The sequence below is a fragment of the Salmo salar genome, unplaced genomic scaffold (assembly GCF_965601325.2).
Source record: "Salmo salar unplaced genomic scaffold, fSalSal1 ptg000669l, whole genome shotgun sequence".
Classification (NCBI taxonomy): Eukaryota; Metazoa; Chordata; class Actinopteri; order Salmoniformes; family Salmonidae; genus Salmo; species Salmo salar.
This window is the reverse complement of record NW_027675458.1, coordinates 137,550-156,583: the sequence shown is the minus strand read 5'-3', so window position 1 is coordinate 156,583 and position 19,034 is coordinate 137,550. Positions and strand designations below refer to the sequence as shown.

At 41.2% G+C, this 19,034-nt stretch overlaps 1 protein-coding gene across 1 annotated transcript; it reads left to right on the top strand.

Annotated features, from left to right (window-relative positions):
* The first annotated feature begins 605 nt into the window (after window positions 1-605).
* LOC145877061 (uncharacterized) lies at window positions 606-16,907 on the top strand. Its single transcript, XM_082972360.1, has 3 exons — window positions 606-1,152; window positions 5,715-6,782; window positions 16,828-16,907. The coding sequence occupies exons 1-3, from the start codon at window positions 831-833 to the stop codon at window positions 16,905-16,907; spliced, it is 1,470 nt and encodes a 489-aa protein (XP_082828486.1). The 5' UTR covers window positions 606-830.
* Window positions 16,908-19,034: the final 2,127 nt, after the last annotated feature.

The window sequence follows — 19,034 nt, the reverse complement described above, 5'->3', positions numbered from 1 at the left end:
TCTGTTCATTATATACATCTTAACCATTATGTATTGTTAGTCCATGTAGGAGCAGTATAGACCTAATCTGTTCATTATATACATCTACATGATGTATTGTTACACCATGTAGGAGCAGTATAGACCTAGTCTGTTCATTATATACATCTACATGATGTATTGTTACACCATGTAGGAGCAGTATAGGACCTAGTCTGTTCATTATATACATCTACATGATGTATTGTTAGTCCATGTAGGAAGCAGTATAGACCTAGTCTGTTCATTATATACATCTACATGATGTATTGTTACACCATGTAGGAGCAGTATAGACCTACAGTAGCTGGCTACTTATTTATATGTTGCTTTGACTGAATGAAACTGCCTTAAATGTGCTGTAGTAAACATTTTTTATTCTCACTAATCAATCACCACATTCCTGTCTTTGTATGTCTCAATAGTATTATTTAATTAAATCCATGTAAAATAATCTTTGTCTGAAAATAAAATCTGATCCTCAACTGCGTTTCCCTCCAGTCAGCAGACGGCGATGTGCGTCTTTCAGGCGATGCTGCAGCGTGACGTATAATCTAGTGGACGGTTCTTCATAAACAGCTCGTCAACCACCTCGCTAGCTTGCTAGCCAACATAGCCGAAAGATTCAAGCTATTTATACGCTTTCAGTCTATATTAGCTACTGTGTTTTAGACACACTTCTGTCGTATCTACTTGTTAACCTATTTAATTTAATATTACGTTATTTTTTATTAGTCAGCTATAGTAGCTGACTGGTTAAGTTAGCATTAGCCTAGTCGCTAATGATAGCTAGCTAGCTAACATCCCCGAACATGAGCTCCCTAAACTACTCCCCTCCTGTTAAAGAAGAGGAGGTCTGCTGGACGGAGAAAGAAGCTCTGGGGCTGAACATTGTCGTGAAAGAGGAGAAGGAAGAGGAGGATGTTACAGTAAAACAAGAAGTAGAGGGTGAGGATGTTACAGTAAAACAAGAAGTAGAGGGTGAGGCTGTTACAGTGAAAGAAGAAGAGAGAGACGTTTCAGTTAAACAAGAGGAAGAAGAGGATGATGCTGTTTTTGGAGTGAAGAAGGAAGGAGAGATTACTGTCACATTGAAAGATGAAGAGGAGGAGACGGGAGATCTGATTAACACCAGTAAGTACCGCCTTCAATTAGTTTTTAACTTTGGATATTCGGAGTTGGCTCGTCAATACCTCTTCAACGGAGGGTCCTGGGATGATGACTGATATGTCTAGAATCAGACGACGTAGAGACAAGCTACCCCTTGTTTTCTCCGTTCCGTTTCCAAAAAGTGACTTAACATATATATTTGAGGAGGGTCTATCTGCTGACCGCAGACTGGGGGGCCACGGCATGTAGTGATTTTAATGTAGTGATGTTTTACTACACACCGTGACCCCCAATAGAGCCATGTGAGAGTTGGGTTGGCTACACCAAAGATTATGGATATACTGACAAGATGTCTCTCCGTCCTGACAAGGGGAGTCGTTGTCCACGAAGCTCTGTGGGTTGTCTATCTCCCGCCTATCCTGTCTTTGGATTGGTGGATACATCTTATTATTGTAATCTATTGTTTATATTCTATGAGGGTTGTTGTCGTCAACCGCCTGTATTCAATGGAGAGAGATGCTAAGCTACTAGCATGAATATGCATAGCGATCTGGAGACAACTCCTATAGTGTTTTTATCAAAGTTGTCGGTATGTCACGTGTCCACGTAACAACTTAATCATTACGAAACTTCTGTTAGATCAAGTAAACCTCACGTAGCAAATAAGCCATTCATTTTGTTGTTGACCAAATTCAACACTTTCCACATTGGGTTGATAATTGTTTCCACTTGGATACAACCTACTGTAACCTACTGGCATGACCTAGAGAGATACAACCTACTGGCATGACCTAGAGAGATACAACCTACTGTAGCCTACTGGCATGACCTACAGAGATACAACCTACTGGCATGATCTAGAGAGATACAACCTACTGTAACCTACTGGCATGACCTAGAGAGATACAACCTACTGTAACCTACTGGCATGACCTAGAGAGATACAACCTACTGTAACCTACTGGCATGACCTAGAGAGATACTACCTACTGGCATGACCTAGAGAGATACAACCTACTGTAGCCTACTGGCATGACCTAGAGAGATACAACCTACTGTAACCTACTGGCATGACCTAGAGTGTTACAACCTACTGTAACCTACTGCCATGACCTAGAGAGATACAACCTACTGTAGCCTACTGCCATGACCTAGAGAGATACAACCTACTGTAACCTACTGGCATGACCTAGAGAGATACAACCTACTGTAACCTACTGGCATGACCTAGAGTGTTACAACCTACTGTAACCTACTGGCATGACCTAGAGAGTTACAACCTACTGTAACCTACTGGAATGACCTAGAGAGTTACAACCTACTGTAGCCTACTGGCATGACCTAGAGAGATACAACCTACTGTAACCTACTGGCATGACCTAGAGAGTTATAACCTACTGTAACCTACTGGCATGACCTAGAGAGATACAACCTGCTGTAACCTACTGGCATGACCTAGAGAGTTACAACCTACTGTAACCTACTGGCATGATCTAGAGAGATACAACCTACTGTAACCTACTGGCATGACCTAGAGAGATACAACCTACTGTAACCTACTGGCATGACCTAGAGAGTTACAACCTACTGTAACCTACTGGCATGACCTAGAGAGATACAACCTACTGTAACCTACTGGCATGACCTAGAGAGATTCAACCTACTGTAACCTACTGGCATGACCTAGAGAGTTACAACCTACTGTAACCTACTGCCATGACCTAGAGAGATACAACCTACTGTAGCCTACTGCCATGACCTAGAGAGATACAACCTACTGTAACCTACTGGCATGACCTAGAGAGATACAACCTACTGTAACCTACTGGCATGACCTAGAGTGTTACAACCTACTGTAACCTACTGGCATGACCTAGGGAGTTACAACCTACTGTAACCTACTGGCATGATCTAGAGAGTTACAACCTACTGTAACCTACTGGCATGACCTAGAGAGATACAACCTACTGTAGCCTACTGGCATGACCTAGATATATATATATATATATATACAAGCATTTCTAAACTTTTTTTCTCACTTTTATGGGGTATTGTGATGTCTTTATGAGGTATTGTCTGAAAATTGATAATTGAAAAAAAAATCTATTTCATAATAAAAATGTGTAAAAAGGGAAGGGGTCTGAATGCATGTATGTTGTATGTTCTAGGGCAGATTTTAAAAAAAATAGTATTTTCTTTCTACCAATTGATTGGTTGAAATGTTATGACGTGTATTTGTTCATATAGACACTCCCCATGTGTTTAATAAAATCAACTGTATGTGCAGAACTTGAATTGAACTGATGCTTCAAGCGTTTGATTAAATAATTAACACACACAAATGACTTGAGGAAGCCAGAGGTCAATATAACCAGAAGAAAATAACCAATTCCCCACCTGCTGCTGGCCTTCGTTAATTCTGACGTAATGCTCCTGGAGTTTCCGGTAAAATAGGCAAACTTTTTCCATTTCCTTTTGAAGTGCCAATTTATCTTACCATTTCTACCGATCTGCTTGCCAGTTATGAACGAGTTACAACACCTGTTTGGCTCCTCCACTTCCTGGGTCGGTGAAGTGAGGTATTACATTTAAGGATTAAATCATTTAAGGAATATATCCAAGTCTCACGCTCATCACCTGTGGAATGCGAGGCTTCCAGCGAGGTGTGGATTTAACCTGTTAGGGCTAGGGGGCAGTATTTAAACGGCCGGATAAAAAACTTACCCGATTTAATCTGGTTACTAATCCTACCCAGTAACTAGAATATGCATATACTTATTATATATGGATATAAAACACCCTAAAGTTTCTAAAACTGTTTGAATGGTGTCTGTGAGTATAACAGAACTCATATGGCAGGCAAAAACCTGAGAGATTCCTTTACAGGAAGTGGCCTGTCTGACCATTTATTGGCTTTCTTTGACATCTCTTCCCAAAACAAAGGATCTCTGCGGTAACGTGACACTTCCAACGGCTCCAATGGGCTCTCAGAGGCCAGGAAAAACCTGAATGACGTAATTCAAAGCCCTGGCTGAAACACACGAGCGCTTTTGCTAAGTGGTCTATCAGAGGACAAAGGGCTTAGGCTCGTGCACTGGCCGCCCCCGTCTTTCTGTTTTTCCCTCTATTTACCGAAACGTAGATTCCCGGTCGGAATATTATCGCTTTTTTACGAGATAAATTGCATAAAAATTGATTTTAAACAGCGGTTGACATGCTTCGAAGTACGGTAATGAAATATTTAGAATTTTTTTGTCACGAAATGCGCCATGCGCACGACCCGTATTTACCATTTCGGATAGTGTCTAGAACGCACGAACAAAACGCCGCTGTTTGGATATAACGATGGATTATTTGGGACCAAACCTACATTTGTTATTGAAGTAGAAGTCCTGGGAGTGCATTCTGATGAAGAACAGGAAAGGTAATAACATTTTTCTTATAGTAAATCTGATTTTGGTGAAGGCTAAACTTGCCGGGTGTCTAAATAGCTAGCCCGTGATGGCTGGGCTATGTACTTAGAATATTGCAAAATGTGCTTTCACCAAAAAGCTATTTTAAAATCGGACATATCGAGTGCATAGAGGAGTTCTGTATCTATAATTCTTAAAATAATTGTTATGCTTTTTGTGAACGTTTATCGTGAGTAATTTAGTAAATTGTTAGTAAATTCCCCGGAAGTTTGCGGGGGGTATGCTAGTTCTGAACGTCACATGCTAATGTAAAAAGCTGTTTTTTGATATATATATGAACTTGATTGAACAAAACATGCATGTATTGTATAACATAATGTCCTAGGTGTGTCATCTGATGAAGATCATCAAAGGTTAGTGCTGCATTTAGCTGTCTTCTGGGTTTTTGTGACATTATATGCTAGCTTGAAAAATGGGTGTCTGATTATTTCTGGCTGGGTACTCTGCTGACATAATCTAATGTTTTGCTTTCGTTGTAAAGACTTTTTGAAATCGGACAGTGTGGTTAGATTAACGAGAGTCTTGTCTTTAAAATGCTGTAAAATAGTCATATGTTTGAGAAATTGAAGTAATAGCATTTCTAAGGTATTTGAAAATCGCGCCACAGGATTCAACTGGCTGTTACGTGGTGGGACGATTTGGTGCCACCTAGCCCATGGGCCTCAGAGCTTGGACTCGAACCCAGAATCTCTAATGGCACAGCTTAGGCCACTTGCTCACCATTTTTGCTCCAGGCAGATATACTACATCCATAACTAGCAGTTTCTGCATTAGCAGGGAGGTGTTTCTGCAATCAAATTGTGTGTGCATCGCCCTTGTCGCAATATTAGGAAACACAGAAAGGTGCCTATATTTGAGAACAAAAGTCGCCTGGCACACTGCTTAGGAGTTCAACACCTTTTACTTATTTCTAGTTACTACTAATGTGAAAACAAGACTAAATATGACTATTGTTGCTCACTTGACTGTCTTAAGACAATTGTCAAGTAATTTTAACATTCATTACAGACGTCAATTGTTGTACAGTATCATGGCTACGCTGTTGGCATCACCTTTTTCAGTGGATTTCTGCTGTTGTGAGCCTTTAACTATCTGTCTGACTTGTTCACACAGGAGAGAGACGTGACTATCATGGATCCTCTGGGGAGCCTCAACATCATGATGCTAACGAGTCAGAGAAGAGTCTGTCCAGATTCTATCACCTCAAGAAACACCAGCAGAGACCCACAGGGAAGAAATCTATCTGCTGCTCTGACTGTGGAAAACATTGCAAATCTTCATCAGAACTTAAAATACACCAGCGAACACACACAGGAGCGAAATCTCACCACTGTTTTGATTGTGGGAAGAGTTACTTAAGATTAAAAGCACTAAAAGTACACCTGAGAATTCACACTGGAGAGAAACCTTACAGCTGTGATCAATGTGGGAAGAGTTTTACTACATTTAGCTATCTTACTATACACCAGAGAACACACACAGGAGAGAAACCGTACAGCTGTACTGAATGTGGGAAGAGTTTTACTCAGTCAAGCAACCTGTTATCACACCAGAGGATACACACAGGAGAGAAATCTTTTAGTTGTAATCAATGTGTGAAAAGTTTTATTTCATCTAGTGACCTGACTGTACACCAGAGAACACACACAGGAGAGAAACCTTATAGCTGTGATCAATGTGGGAAGACTTATATTTCATCTTGCCATCTGACTAGACACCAGCGAGTACACACAGGAGAGAAACCTTATAGCTGTAATCAATGTGGGAAGAGTTTTACTCGGCCAGACAGCCTGATATTACACCAGAGAACACACACAGAAGAGAAACAATATAGCTGTGATCAATGTGGGAAGAGTTTTGCTGCATCTGGCTCTCTGACTCTACACCAGAGAACACACACAGGAGAGAAATCTTATAGTTGTGGTCAATGTGGGAAGAGTTTTACTACATTTGGCTCTCTGACTCGACACCAGAGAAGACACACAGGAGAGAAACCTTATAGCTGTGGTCAATGTGGGAAGAGTTTTACTACATCTGGCTATCTTACTCTACACCAAAGAACACACACAGGAGAGAAACCTTATAGTTGTGGTCAATGTGGGAAGAGTTTTACTACATCTGGCTCTCTGACTCGACACCAGAGAAGACACACAGGAGAGAAACTTTATAGCTGTGGTCAATGTGGGAAGAATTTTACTACATCTGGCTGTCTCTCCAGATCAAAACACCTCAAGAAACACCTGCAGAGATCCACAGGAAAGAGATCTCACTGCTGCTCTGACTGTGGGAAGAGATTCACCTCTTCGTCAGGCATTAAAATTCATCAGAGAACCCACACAGGAGAGAAACCTTTTAGCTGTGGTCAATGTGGGAAGAGTTTTACTACATCCTGCTCTCTGACTCGACACCAGAGAAGACACGCAGGAGAGAAACCTTATAGCTGTGGTCAATGTGGGAAGAGTTTTACTACATCTGGCTGTCTGACTCGACACCAGAGAACACACACAGGAGAGAAACCTTATAGCTGTGATCAGTGTGACAAGAGATTCTCCGGTAAAAGACATCTGATCAAACATCAGAAAATACATGAATGAGTTGTTTCATGATATCAATGATATAATCTCACAATGTAGAATGTTTTAACATTGTAGAAGGAGTATTTTAATGATGTCACAATGTAGAATGTTTTAACATTGTAGAAGGAGTATTTTAATGATGTCACAATGTAGAACCCTAAACGTTTGTCCCCTGTTCTATTGATTTCAGCATGATATGGATATTAGCCTCAGGGGGAAAATCCAGGCTCTGTAATGGAAGAGTTACTATTTATGAGATTTAATAAAAAGTGACTAACAAAAAAAGAGCTGTGTTACACTTACCATGTTGGTGACCCACTTGAATCAAAATGCAACACTTCAAAATGTAGCTAGCTGTTTTCTACAAATTGTCCTCTGACCAGGGATGTACACATTATTCCCAGATTCCGTGTGGTTTTTGAGCTGTTAGTTTTAACAGGATGTGCAACCTCATCTCCCTCCTCTTGCACAAATGATTTTAGCATGATATCGATGAATAAGTGTTGTGTTCCTTTGTTCAGCGACCCCTACATTTAAATGTATCACTCCAAAATGTAGCTGACTGTCTTCTGCAGGTTGTCCTCTAATGAGGTAAAATATATCTCCCATTTCCATGTGTTTTTTTAGTTGTGTTAGTTTCAACAGCACGTACAACCTGATTTCCCCCCTAAAGGATATCAGTGATTTATTGCTACTTGTCAAAACACGTTTTATTATTCCATGCCTCACCATTAAGGGAATTATTGCCAATACATATTAACAAAGGGGTGTACATTTGGTTTTGAAATTTACAATTTATGTAACATTTAGTAATCATAATTATTTATGCAACCAGCTGACCATTTTTTGGTACAATTATATTGACATTGTTGCCCTGTTTTTAGAATATCTGGGTTCATTCTCAGATGTGCCAACCCAAATGTACTGGAGCATGACATTGGGGACTGGGCCCCGATCCAACAACATGCCTATCTAGTGAACCCTGAAAAGAGAGAGAAGCTCTGCAGTGAGGTGGAAAGTTACTATGGATAATGCAGGAGTTTCCTCTTGAAATCAGACATGTCAGTGGTGAGGACAACTTGGTTGCTGATTGTCTCAAGGGTGGGCAGTTAAAAAGTTGAGTGTTTTGTGTTTAGCCAGTGCATTGCCATGGATCACAATTTATTATGACTGCATGTTTTTCCGTATTGGAGATGAGTTTTGTTTGGGCTCGTTCCAAGGGGACGAGAGTTCTAGAAGCTAGTGAGTTTTAGGAAGACGAGAGTTCTAGAAGCTAGTGAGTTTTAGGAAGACAAGAGTTCTAGAAGCTAGTGAGTTTTAGGAAGACGAGAGTTCTAGAAGCTAGTGAGTTTTAGGAAGACAAGAGTTCTAGAAGCTAGTGAGTTTTAGGAAGACAAGAGTTCTAGAAGCTAGTGAGTTTTAGGAAGACGAGAGTTCTAGAAGCTAGTGAGTTTTAGGAAGGATTCTATGGAAAGAAAAAGGACAAAAGATACTATTGTATATTATTATTTAGAAATACGTGTTTTTTTTCTTCTTTTTAATTGTTGACAGCCAGTAGACACCATGTTTATATTGGTGAAGGTGAAGGTTTCCAAAAGAAATGTAGGATATATTTGTTGTCTTAAGGTGTTACAGGCTTTGGTTTTTCCATTTATGTTTTGAGGTTGGACTTTAGCACGTCTAGCTCGTTAGCACGTCTAGCTCGTTAGCACGTCTAGCTCGTTAGCCCGTCTAGCTCGTTAGCCCGTCTAGCTCGTTAGCACGTCTAGCTCGTTAGCCCGTCTAGCTCGTTAGCACGTAGGACGCACTGATTGGTGTCACCTCGTTAGTCAGTATGTGTTACACCTGTGCTGGCTTGTCCATCTCGTTAGTGGGAAGGTGTTTCACCTGAGCTGGTCCAGGTTCTATTTAAGAGTGTCTGGCCCAGTGCTCCAGTTGTCTTGATACATGTGGAGAGTCAACACCTTTAGTTGCTCCACCTTTTTGGTTTACTTCCTGTCTTTAAGTTTGGTGTGGGTTTTTCTTTTGTTTACCTCTTCTTGGGCAGATTTAGTGGGTCTCATGGTGGGTGAGATGACCTCAGGGCCAGACCCTGGTCTCTACACAAAGAGTACTGTTTCTACAGCAGATACTGTCTGCTGAGAATTATAAGTATCTTTCATACAAATCTTAACCTTGTGACCCGTTCTATACATCTGTTGTTGGTCATGTAGGTTGAAAGGGGTGCAAAAGACCTTGGTACTTTTGTCTCATGGCTCTCAATGAATCATCTGGGGGTGATTCGTCGACCAGCCATCATTATCGTAGAGCACTCAATTGATAATTGTATGTTGTATTGACCTGCTCCCTTATTATTAATTGAATAAAGATTTAGTTTAAGTATAACTCTGACTTATTTGATATTAAAGAAATTAACAACCACATTTGGCGATGGGAACGTGAATCTTGACTTGGTGACTGACAACCTGGGTAAATGACCTGACTCCTGATGACCTGGGTAAATGACCTGGCTCCTGACGACCTGGGTAAATGACCTGGCTCCTGACGACCTGGGTAAATGACCTGGCTCCTGGTGACCTGGGTAAATGACCTGGCTCCTGGTGACCTGGGTAAATGGTGCACCAGGGATCCCTCTAACTTGGGATCTGAGGGAGACCACACTTGGGGAACAGAGCAGATGAACCCACCTTTAATCTGAGTGGATACCACAACTCAAACCTAGTTTTTTTTTAAAGAATGAGGTGAGCAAAACATGCAAGTGCAGGCTCAGAGTGTGTATTCCTGTGTGTGATATATTTAGGCTGAATATCAATATAAGATATATATCCTGATATTTTTTCCGCAAAGTGAGAGCAAATGTTCAGTCAAAGTCAAAGCCAGATATGACATGTCTCAAGTAGTTTTATTGAAAGCGGCTATTTCACTGAACAGTTGAAAAATCAAATGAATAAACAATAAACAGGGCTCTTCACCTGGTTCAGATTAAATGCTCAGCTGTTCAAATAACAACAACATGTAAACATAAACACTGTAGAACAACAGGACGACCTTTTTTTTTAAATCAAAGCTTCATAAGGTGAACATTTAAATAAATACAAATATCTTAAACAAAAATAGCCTATAAAATAAAATAGGCCTATCTTTTTCTGAAATAAATATTATATATATTTATGAGAAAAGTCAACTTTTTTTTTGTTTGACAACTTTAAATGGCTTATTAAAATCAAATTACAGATTTCTTCTCCTTTCTAACAAATCCACAGATGCAAATAACGAACATTACAAAATAATAAAATATGACAAACCCTAGTAAGGGCAGCAATTATATATAAATAAAGAACAAAATAAAGTGCTCAGTTTGAGAAAATGTGTTTTAAACATCAGCCTGAGATTACCATTTGCTTTTTGTTAACTCAATTTCTTATCTGAACAGCCTCAACCAGTTGCACAAGAAACAGACTATCAACTCAATAAACATTTTCCCCCTCTTTTTTTACTTTGATAAACAGTAATGCTGTCTTGAGGTAGACATTAGAAGACAAGCGTGTCCTCCTTCGTTTAAAGATTTTGTGCGAGAAACACCAGCCTGTCAACGGCATCCGGCTTCAGAGATGCTCTGTGGCAGGTCACGATATTGCCACTGCAGCTGAAAACCCTTTCGGAGGGTGAACTGGTAGCTGGTAGCAAGAGATACTTTTTTTGCCAGGTGGCTCAGAGCTGGAAAGACAACTTCATGATCCTTCCACCACTTGAGGGGATCAGTGTCACTCTCCACACTTGCTGACTGCAAGTAACTTGACAGTTCATTTTCAATAGCCTCCCTCTTGGTTGGTGGCGCAGTGGTGGTGGCTGTGCGCTGCTTGAAGAAGCTTGCCAGTGTCTTAGCTTTTGGTGCCACTGCTGCTTCTCCATCTGCAGGCTCAGGCACAGTTGGCACACGTAGGTAAGGCGGTTGACAGCTGCTCTGATCAGCCAGTAGCGTCTCCACCTCCAAGACAGCTCTGTGCTTCAACGCATCAACTTTTTCACTTGGGATATAGGTGGCCCTGAAGGGTGGATCCACAAATGAAGCCATCTCCAATAGGTCAGTAGTGGCTGGGTCAGAATACTTGCGGTTGAGGTACTCAACAATGCCGGTCTTGATCGATTTGCAAAGCTCGCTATCACCCTCTTCACATGCCAGGAGACTTTCGTTAAAAAGGTGCAGCACAGGTTTTACATATGATAGAGTGACGTACTCCTCACCTGACAAAGCATCGGTAAAGTCCTGGAGAGGTTTCAGGACCTTTTGGACTGCTTCTAGGACCTCTAAGTCCTGCCAGGTAGGGACAAGGTGCCTGGTCTTTTTGTCATTAGATAGGACTTTGGCCAGTGCTCCTTCCTGCTCCAGGACTCTCTCTATCATCTGCTGCCTTGATCCCCAGCGTGTGGCAGACTCGGTTATGAGTTGGTGACTTGGCAGACCCAGCTGAATCTGGACTTCAGCAAGATGTCTCCTTTTCTTCCAGCTGTACCAAAAACAGCTTACAATTCTCTTGCACAGAGAAATGGCCCGGGTGACGCGCTTGTCATTCATGCCATGTCCTGTCAGAATCATAAAAAAAACTATTAAACAAATGTGCTTATGCGAGAAATTTGACTCTGTTTTCACTTTAACACACTCACACAACTAAGTGCTTTCCAAAATCAAGCTTTAGAAATATTCTACATTAATATTTTCTTGTTTCATAGTTTATTTTTTTAATCAACGCCAGTCCTAATCATAAATATCAAATATTATATTCATTTATTTTGTGAATTTTAATCCTGTAAGTGATTTGTATGTATTATTATTTGTGTATAATTTATAAATGATGACTATACTGTATGTACATTTACTGATGTTTCGTTCTTGTTGTTGTTCTTAGTATTTATGCTTAGTATTTAATGCTACTTCATATTTCTACTCCACTAAAAACTCCACAATGTTTAGGCCTACCTACGTGTCAACATTAGTTTCTAGTTACTTTGCAGTTGGCTCTTCAATCCAGAGAAAAAAACTATAGTCTATCATAATAACTAAATATGTTACCTTGATGATATCAACAGGCTAACCAGCATTTTAAAGTCATAATTACCTCACCTTTACCAGCTGTAACATTAAAGTGGTAAACACATCAATGCATCACTAATTCTTATCCAATAACCTAATAAATATGGTTCTGAAATCTACCATCCTGTATTGTAAGTGATTTTACTTTTAGCACTTTATGTTTTGTGTTTTATTAATCAATCTTTGGCCAAGACAGCAGCATAAAACAAAACAAGTTGCAGACAGACACAAAGGAAAATAATAAAAAACTAATATTTTAATATGTTTTTTTCTTTAAAGTAAAATATGTGAATAGTCCTTAATAAAACACTGCACTCCCCAATAGCCAAGTGTAGTCTGACCGAAGCACTGCATCCTCATCGTTCAGCTCCACCGCTCTGACCACGTCGCTCCCGTTGGCGGTTGTTATAGCAACCGGATGCTTTTCTTGGAGTTTCCCAGCTTGCGTCCTGCGAGGCCTCAGCTATATGCTCACCGGTGTGATCCTGGGGGGAAATAACTTGTTTTGGAGACACGACGCTGTTTTCATCTCCCCCAGTCGTTGAATGAAGTGAACATGTCACGCTTCATGTAAGGCTCACATTGTCCTGCTCGACCCACATATCGCTGGTCAACGCCAAAATGGGTCCCGTTAGCGAGCCGGTCAGCAAGGCTCTGCCTGACTTCAGTGGACATTTGTGGCAGTGCTTCTCGTGTAAAGTAGTTGGGAAGCTCATATCTCGGGTCCATAGTTTTCAGTAGCTTTTTGAATCCGACTTGTTCCACAGTTGCAACAGGGACCATATGTTTAGCAATGTGATAGGACACCGCTGTAGTTATAGTACACCACTTGCCAATTTTCTTTTCATAAAGGCACACTGCGGGAAAATGAAGTTTGCAGTGAGCTTTGTTTCGGGGCTTTTTCGGGTTGTCGACGGCTTGCGGCTGGGGCTTCTGCAGTGCGCAGTTTCACACACTCTTCGTATTGCAGTTTGTGCCACTGTTTTAGGTGGTGAAAAAGATTTGTAGTGCTTCCACCCCTGGCTGTAACTTTTTTTTATGGCACTGCCTACATATAACGTGATTTTGTTGCTCATCTGATACTTTGAATCCGAACCATCTCCAAATTACTGAGCCAATGCTTTTTCTTTTACTAACCAATTCCTCGTCAAAACGCTCCGCAGACGCTGTTGCTTCCTCCATGTTTGTTGAAGTGTCTGTTCCTGCCCCTCCGCCCTCTGTGCATGAAAGAGGAGGCGCGGGGAGCAGCGCAGAGAGCTCCGGGTCTGCAGCTTGCTTGGAGCAAGGATCAAAGCGTACATTTGAACTATATCGATATATGCGAAATGGTCTAATTTCATATCACATTTAAAATATATATCGATATATTTTTTATATCGATATATCGCCCAGCCCTAGTCAGGCTGATAAGAACAATTCTTATTTTGTATAACGGGTCACTTAGGATGGCAGTAGCATTGTTGACGAAATGCAGGCATCGCAGCAGAATTAGGAAGCGGTCTTGGGAAAAGAGGGTGGCAAAGAAGGGAGTTGCAAACATAGGATCTGTGCTCCAGTATTCTCTTAGGGAGTTCTTCTTTACTATCCCCATGAGGAGGACTGTCACCAGGAAGGTATACATTTCACTCATTGTGGTTGTCACCCATTTAGCGAGTTTCCCCCCTCACTCCTGGCTCTCTCTTCTCCTGTAGCTCCAAGGCATAGCGATTGGTCTCCTGTACTATGTTTCCCACCAGCTCCTCTGTCAGAAACAACTTGAAGCACTCTGCCTCAGATGGAAATGGACTCCAGACTGGGACTCATCAAAACAAACAGCAGGGCCAGGAGGGGTGAAATGACTGGTGGCCTTCCAGCTACCACAGAACTCCTGTACTTCATCCACTGTCGGTCTCCCTCCATCACCACCAGCATCTTCAAAGGGACCTGGTACTTGGTCAGTGGACAAGGGAACCTCAGATTCAGGGTTCTCAATGGCTACAAGGTTGGGGGGGGGGGGGGGCAGCTCCTCACTGTCAGAATCTGATTCCTGACTTTCAGACTCAGACTCATTGTCAGAATTGTAAAAAAATCTCCATAATTTCCACATTTGTGAGTTGTCTCCTTTTGAAAGACATTGCTAATGCTACAGCTTAGCTCACTAGCTACATACATAAACAACAACACTGAATGGCTCAGAGTGAGAGGGGACGTGATTGACTGCCGGCGTGCGTCACTTGTATCAATAAATCACCATCAGAAAATGTTTTGTGAGGTATTTATTTGTGTATTTATTGTTTTATTCACATGTTTTCAATTCTGGGTGACAAATCATGCATTCCGATTCTTGCATAGATTGTAATGGGCACATATTATGTGTGTAAAATACTTATTTGAAGTTTATACTGATTGTGATGAGCTAAGCTAATTCCAGCTATGTGTATGGAGCCATGTTTGTTGACATACAATGCATTCTGGGTTTCACGTAATCATCCGTTTGACCAAAGATGTTATAGCAAAATGAGGTGAGTAAGAGTTCACTCATTTTTTGAGGACTTCCGGAAATGAATGGTGGGATGTGAACGACGGTAGATGACACACCCCTTCAACACTATAAACAGACCGAACTCATCTTGTCTTTTATTATCTTCGGTTTCTGTGAGGGGAAAAATGCATGGCTGCTCGCTGAAACTAATCGTCGGATTACTGTCGATTTCTAGAAAGTGTTTTACCTAATTATTTCGATCAATGGTGAGCTCACCCCGTGATGTGATTAATTATACATAGTAATTTGCTATTAGCTAATTCATATTGTAGTTTACGTCAGCCGAGAGTTAGAAAATATGACTGCTTGTGTTGGGTCAATCTATCCTCAGTTAGCGATAGGACAAATGTAGCATACATTTTTTCCTGTTAGGATGATTGTGTTGTGATGTATATATATATTTCTGTGAATATCTGAACCATTTGCATCCAAAAATAAACTGCTCACATTCTGGAGATAAACTTTGTAAGGACTGTGTGTGTTTTGTGTAAATAGTTTCTGAAAAAAGTGTGTCCAGCTCAAACGCTGATTGTTGCGTCATTGGAAACTGTCCGTTCTAAATGAGTGTTCTAAAGAGTGTTCTAAACGAGGATTCTAAATGAGTGTTCTAAAAGAGCGTTCTAAATGAGTGTTCTAAATGAGTGTTCTAAAAGAGTGTTAGGCTATATAGTGCACTATGTTTGACCAAGGTCCACAGTTAATTGTAGTGCACAATTTAGTGTTCTAATCACACGGCGCTTCAGGGACCACTGTAGAACGATCACACCCCGTGTGACAGGCAGACAGGTTAGGGTTAGGAGGTGTTACTGAACAGACAGACAGACAGGTTAGGGTTAGGAGGTGTTACTGAACAGACAGACAGGTTAGGGTTAGGAGGTGTTACTGAACAGACAGACAGACAGGTTAGGGTTAGGAGGTGTTACTGAACAGACAGACAGGTTAGGGTTAGGAGGTGTTACTGAACAGACAGACCGACAGAGACATCAGGTAAAGTTGTGGAGACGAGGGAATATGTGATCAGAACCCCTCCAGTCTGGTTAACCACAGTTAGGTCCAGTATGGACTATCAATACCAGTCACCATTTACAATGTGACCCAGTTCAATGGGTCTGAACAGAACTGGGGGACGTCAGACATGAAGATGTCTAAACACAACTGGAATATCATTAGTTTGTGATTCATTGTTAATGGATTTTCAATCAGGAACACAGAGGAACAACTTGACAACATAACAATGTGTGGGTGGGTGGAGATCTAATATTGTTTTGTGACAAACACTAAAGCATGATATTCTAATAAATCTACACCCTATTCCCTACGTAGAACACTACTTTAGACCTGGTCAGAAGCACCGTAGTGCACTACGTAGGGAATAGGGAACCATTTGGAACAGAGACCAGTAATTCCCCTGAATATCTTTCTCTTCCTCATCTGGTTTCTTGAACAGCCCTTCACTCCTCCCCTCTTCCTCTTCCTCCCTTTTCATTCTATTCTATCAGCCACACCACTAGCTCACCTCCACACAATCCATTTACAAGTTAAAGACACACCTTGGAATAAATAACAAAGGAAAACTATTACTAGATGAAGTTTAGTGTTGGATTTTTTTATTTCCCATCACCATAAATCATATTTAATCACTGAACAGTAGCAGACCTAACTTCATCTGTTCCTGACTCTGGATAGTGGATTAAAAAGACCATCAATCTCCAATGATATTAAAGTACTATTCTGAACATTACTGATATACTGAGTGGCAAGTCCAGATATCTGCTGGTTTTATTGTTTGGTCAATAGCACCACCTGCTGGACAGGTTTAATGTTGCTGGACTGAGCAGTATGGGAGGATGAAAGATGACACATTTAGGGCCGGTTTCCTGGACATCTACATTGAACACGCTTTTTAGTCCAGGACTAGGATTAATCTGTGTCTGGGAAACCAGTCCATATAGTTTAGTAGAAAGTAAGTGATACCAGCTTGTAGTGGACTGACTAGTCCTGAATTGTCCTTTTGTTCCTGGACCATTTTCCATGCAGCTCCAGGTGACAGAGAAACATCAATTAGGGCCGAGCTGATCAATGATACTGAGGAGAATTACATAGAGACAGAGAACTAACTGAGAAAACATATCAATGGTTCTGAATGACAACCAATATACATCACCACCAGACATCATGATTCATGGAAATGGACCCTACTACAGTTTAACCAGCTCAGCTATAGACTACACCAGCATGACTAGTATCTATGTGGACCCTACTACAGTTTAACCAGCTCAGCTATAGACTACACCAGCATGACTAGTATCTATGTGGACCCTACTACAGTTTAACCAGCTCAGCTATAGACTACACCAGCATGACTAGTATCTATGTGGACCCTACTACAGTTTAACCAGCTCAGCTATAGACTACACCAGCATGACTAGTATCTATGTGGACCCTACTACAGTTTAACCAGCTCAGCTATAGACTACACCAGCATGACTAGTATCTATGTGGACCCTACTACAGTTTAACCAGCTCAGCTATAGACTACACCAGCATGACTAGTATCTATGTGGACCCTACTACAGTTTAACCAGCTCAGCTATAGACTACACCAGCATGACTAGTATCTATGTGGACCCTACTACAGTTTAACCAGCTCAGCTATAGACTACACCAGCATGACTAGTATCTATGTGGACCCTACTACAGTTTAACCAGCTCAGATATAGACTACACCAGCGTGACTATTATCTATGCGGACCCTACTACAGTTTAACCAGCTCAGCTATAGACTACACCAGCATGACTAGTATCTATGTGGACCCTACTACAGTTTAACCAGCTCAGCTATAGACTACACCAGCATGACTAGTATCTATGTGGACCCTACTACAGTTTAACCAGCTCAGCTATAGACTACACCAGCATGACTAGTATCTATAGTAGGCTACAGTTTAACCAGCTCAGCTATAGACTACACCAGCATGACTAGTATCTATGTGGACCCTACTACAGTTTAACCAGCTCAGCTATAGACTACACCAGCATGACTAGTATCTATGTGGACCCTACTACAGTTTAACCAGCTCAGCTATAGACTACACCAGCATGACTAGTATCTATGTGGACCCTACTACAGTTTAACCAGCTCAGCTATAGACTACACCAGCATGACTAGTATCTATGTGGACCCTACTACAGTTTAACCAGCTCAGCTATAGACTACACCAGAGTGACTAGTATCTATGTGGACCCTACTACAGTTTAACCAGCTCAGCTATAGACTACACCAGCGTGACTAGTATCTATGTGGACCCTACTACAGTTTAACCAGCTCAGCTATAGACTACACCAGCATGACTAGTATCTATGTGGACCCTACTACAGTTTAACCAGCTCAGCTATAGACTACACCAGCATGACTAGTATCTATGTGGACCCTACTACAGTTTAACCAGCTCAGCTATAGACTACACCAGCATGACTAGTATCTATGTGGACCCTACTACAGTTTAACCAGCTCAGCTATAGACTACACCAGCATGACTAGTATCTATGTGGACCCTACTACAGTTTAACCAGCTCAGCTATAGACTACACCAGCGTGACTAGTATCTATGTGGACCCTACTACAGTTTAACCAGCTCAGCTATAGACTACACCAGCGTGACTAGTATCTATGTGGACCCTACTACAGTTTAACCAGCTCAGCTATAGACTACACCAGCATGACTAGTATCTATGTGGACCCTACTACAGTTTAACCAGCTCAGCTATAGACTACACCAGCGTGACTAGTATCTATGTGGACCCTACTACAGTTTAACCAGCTCAGCTATAGACTACACCAGCATGACTAGTATCTATGTGGACCCTACTACAGTTTAACCAGCTCAGCTATAGACTACACCAGCATGACTAGTATCTATGTGGACCCTACTACAGTTTAACCAGCTCAGCTATAGACTATACCAGCATGACTAGTATCTATGTGGACCCTACTACAGTTTAACCAGCTCAGCTATAGACTACACCAGCATGACTAGTATCTATGTGGACCCTACTACAGTTTAACCAGCTCAGCTATAGACTACACCAGCATGACTAGTATCTATGTGGACCCTACTACAGTTTAACCAGCTCAGCTATAGACTACACCAGCATGACTAGTATCTATGTGGACCCTACTACAGTTTAACCAGCTCAGCTATAGACTACACCAGCATGACTAGTATCTATGTGGACCCTACTAC

Bases quoted from the DNA above. Each gene is read 5' to 3' on its own strand.
- LOC145877061 (XM_082972360.1), top strand. From the start codon at position 831: ATGAGCTCCCTAAACTACTCCCCTCCTGTTAAAGAAGAGGAGGTCTGC. The intron at 1,153-5,714 runs GTAAGTACCGCC...TTGTTCACACAG, and splicing joins GGGAGATCTGATTAACACCA to GAGAGAGACGTGACTATCAT. The intron at 6,783-16,827 runs GTGGGAAGAATT...TTTTCCATGCAG, and splicing joins ACTTTATAGCTGTGGTCAAT to CTCCAGGTGACAGAGAAACA.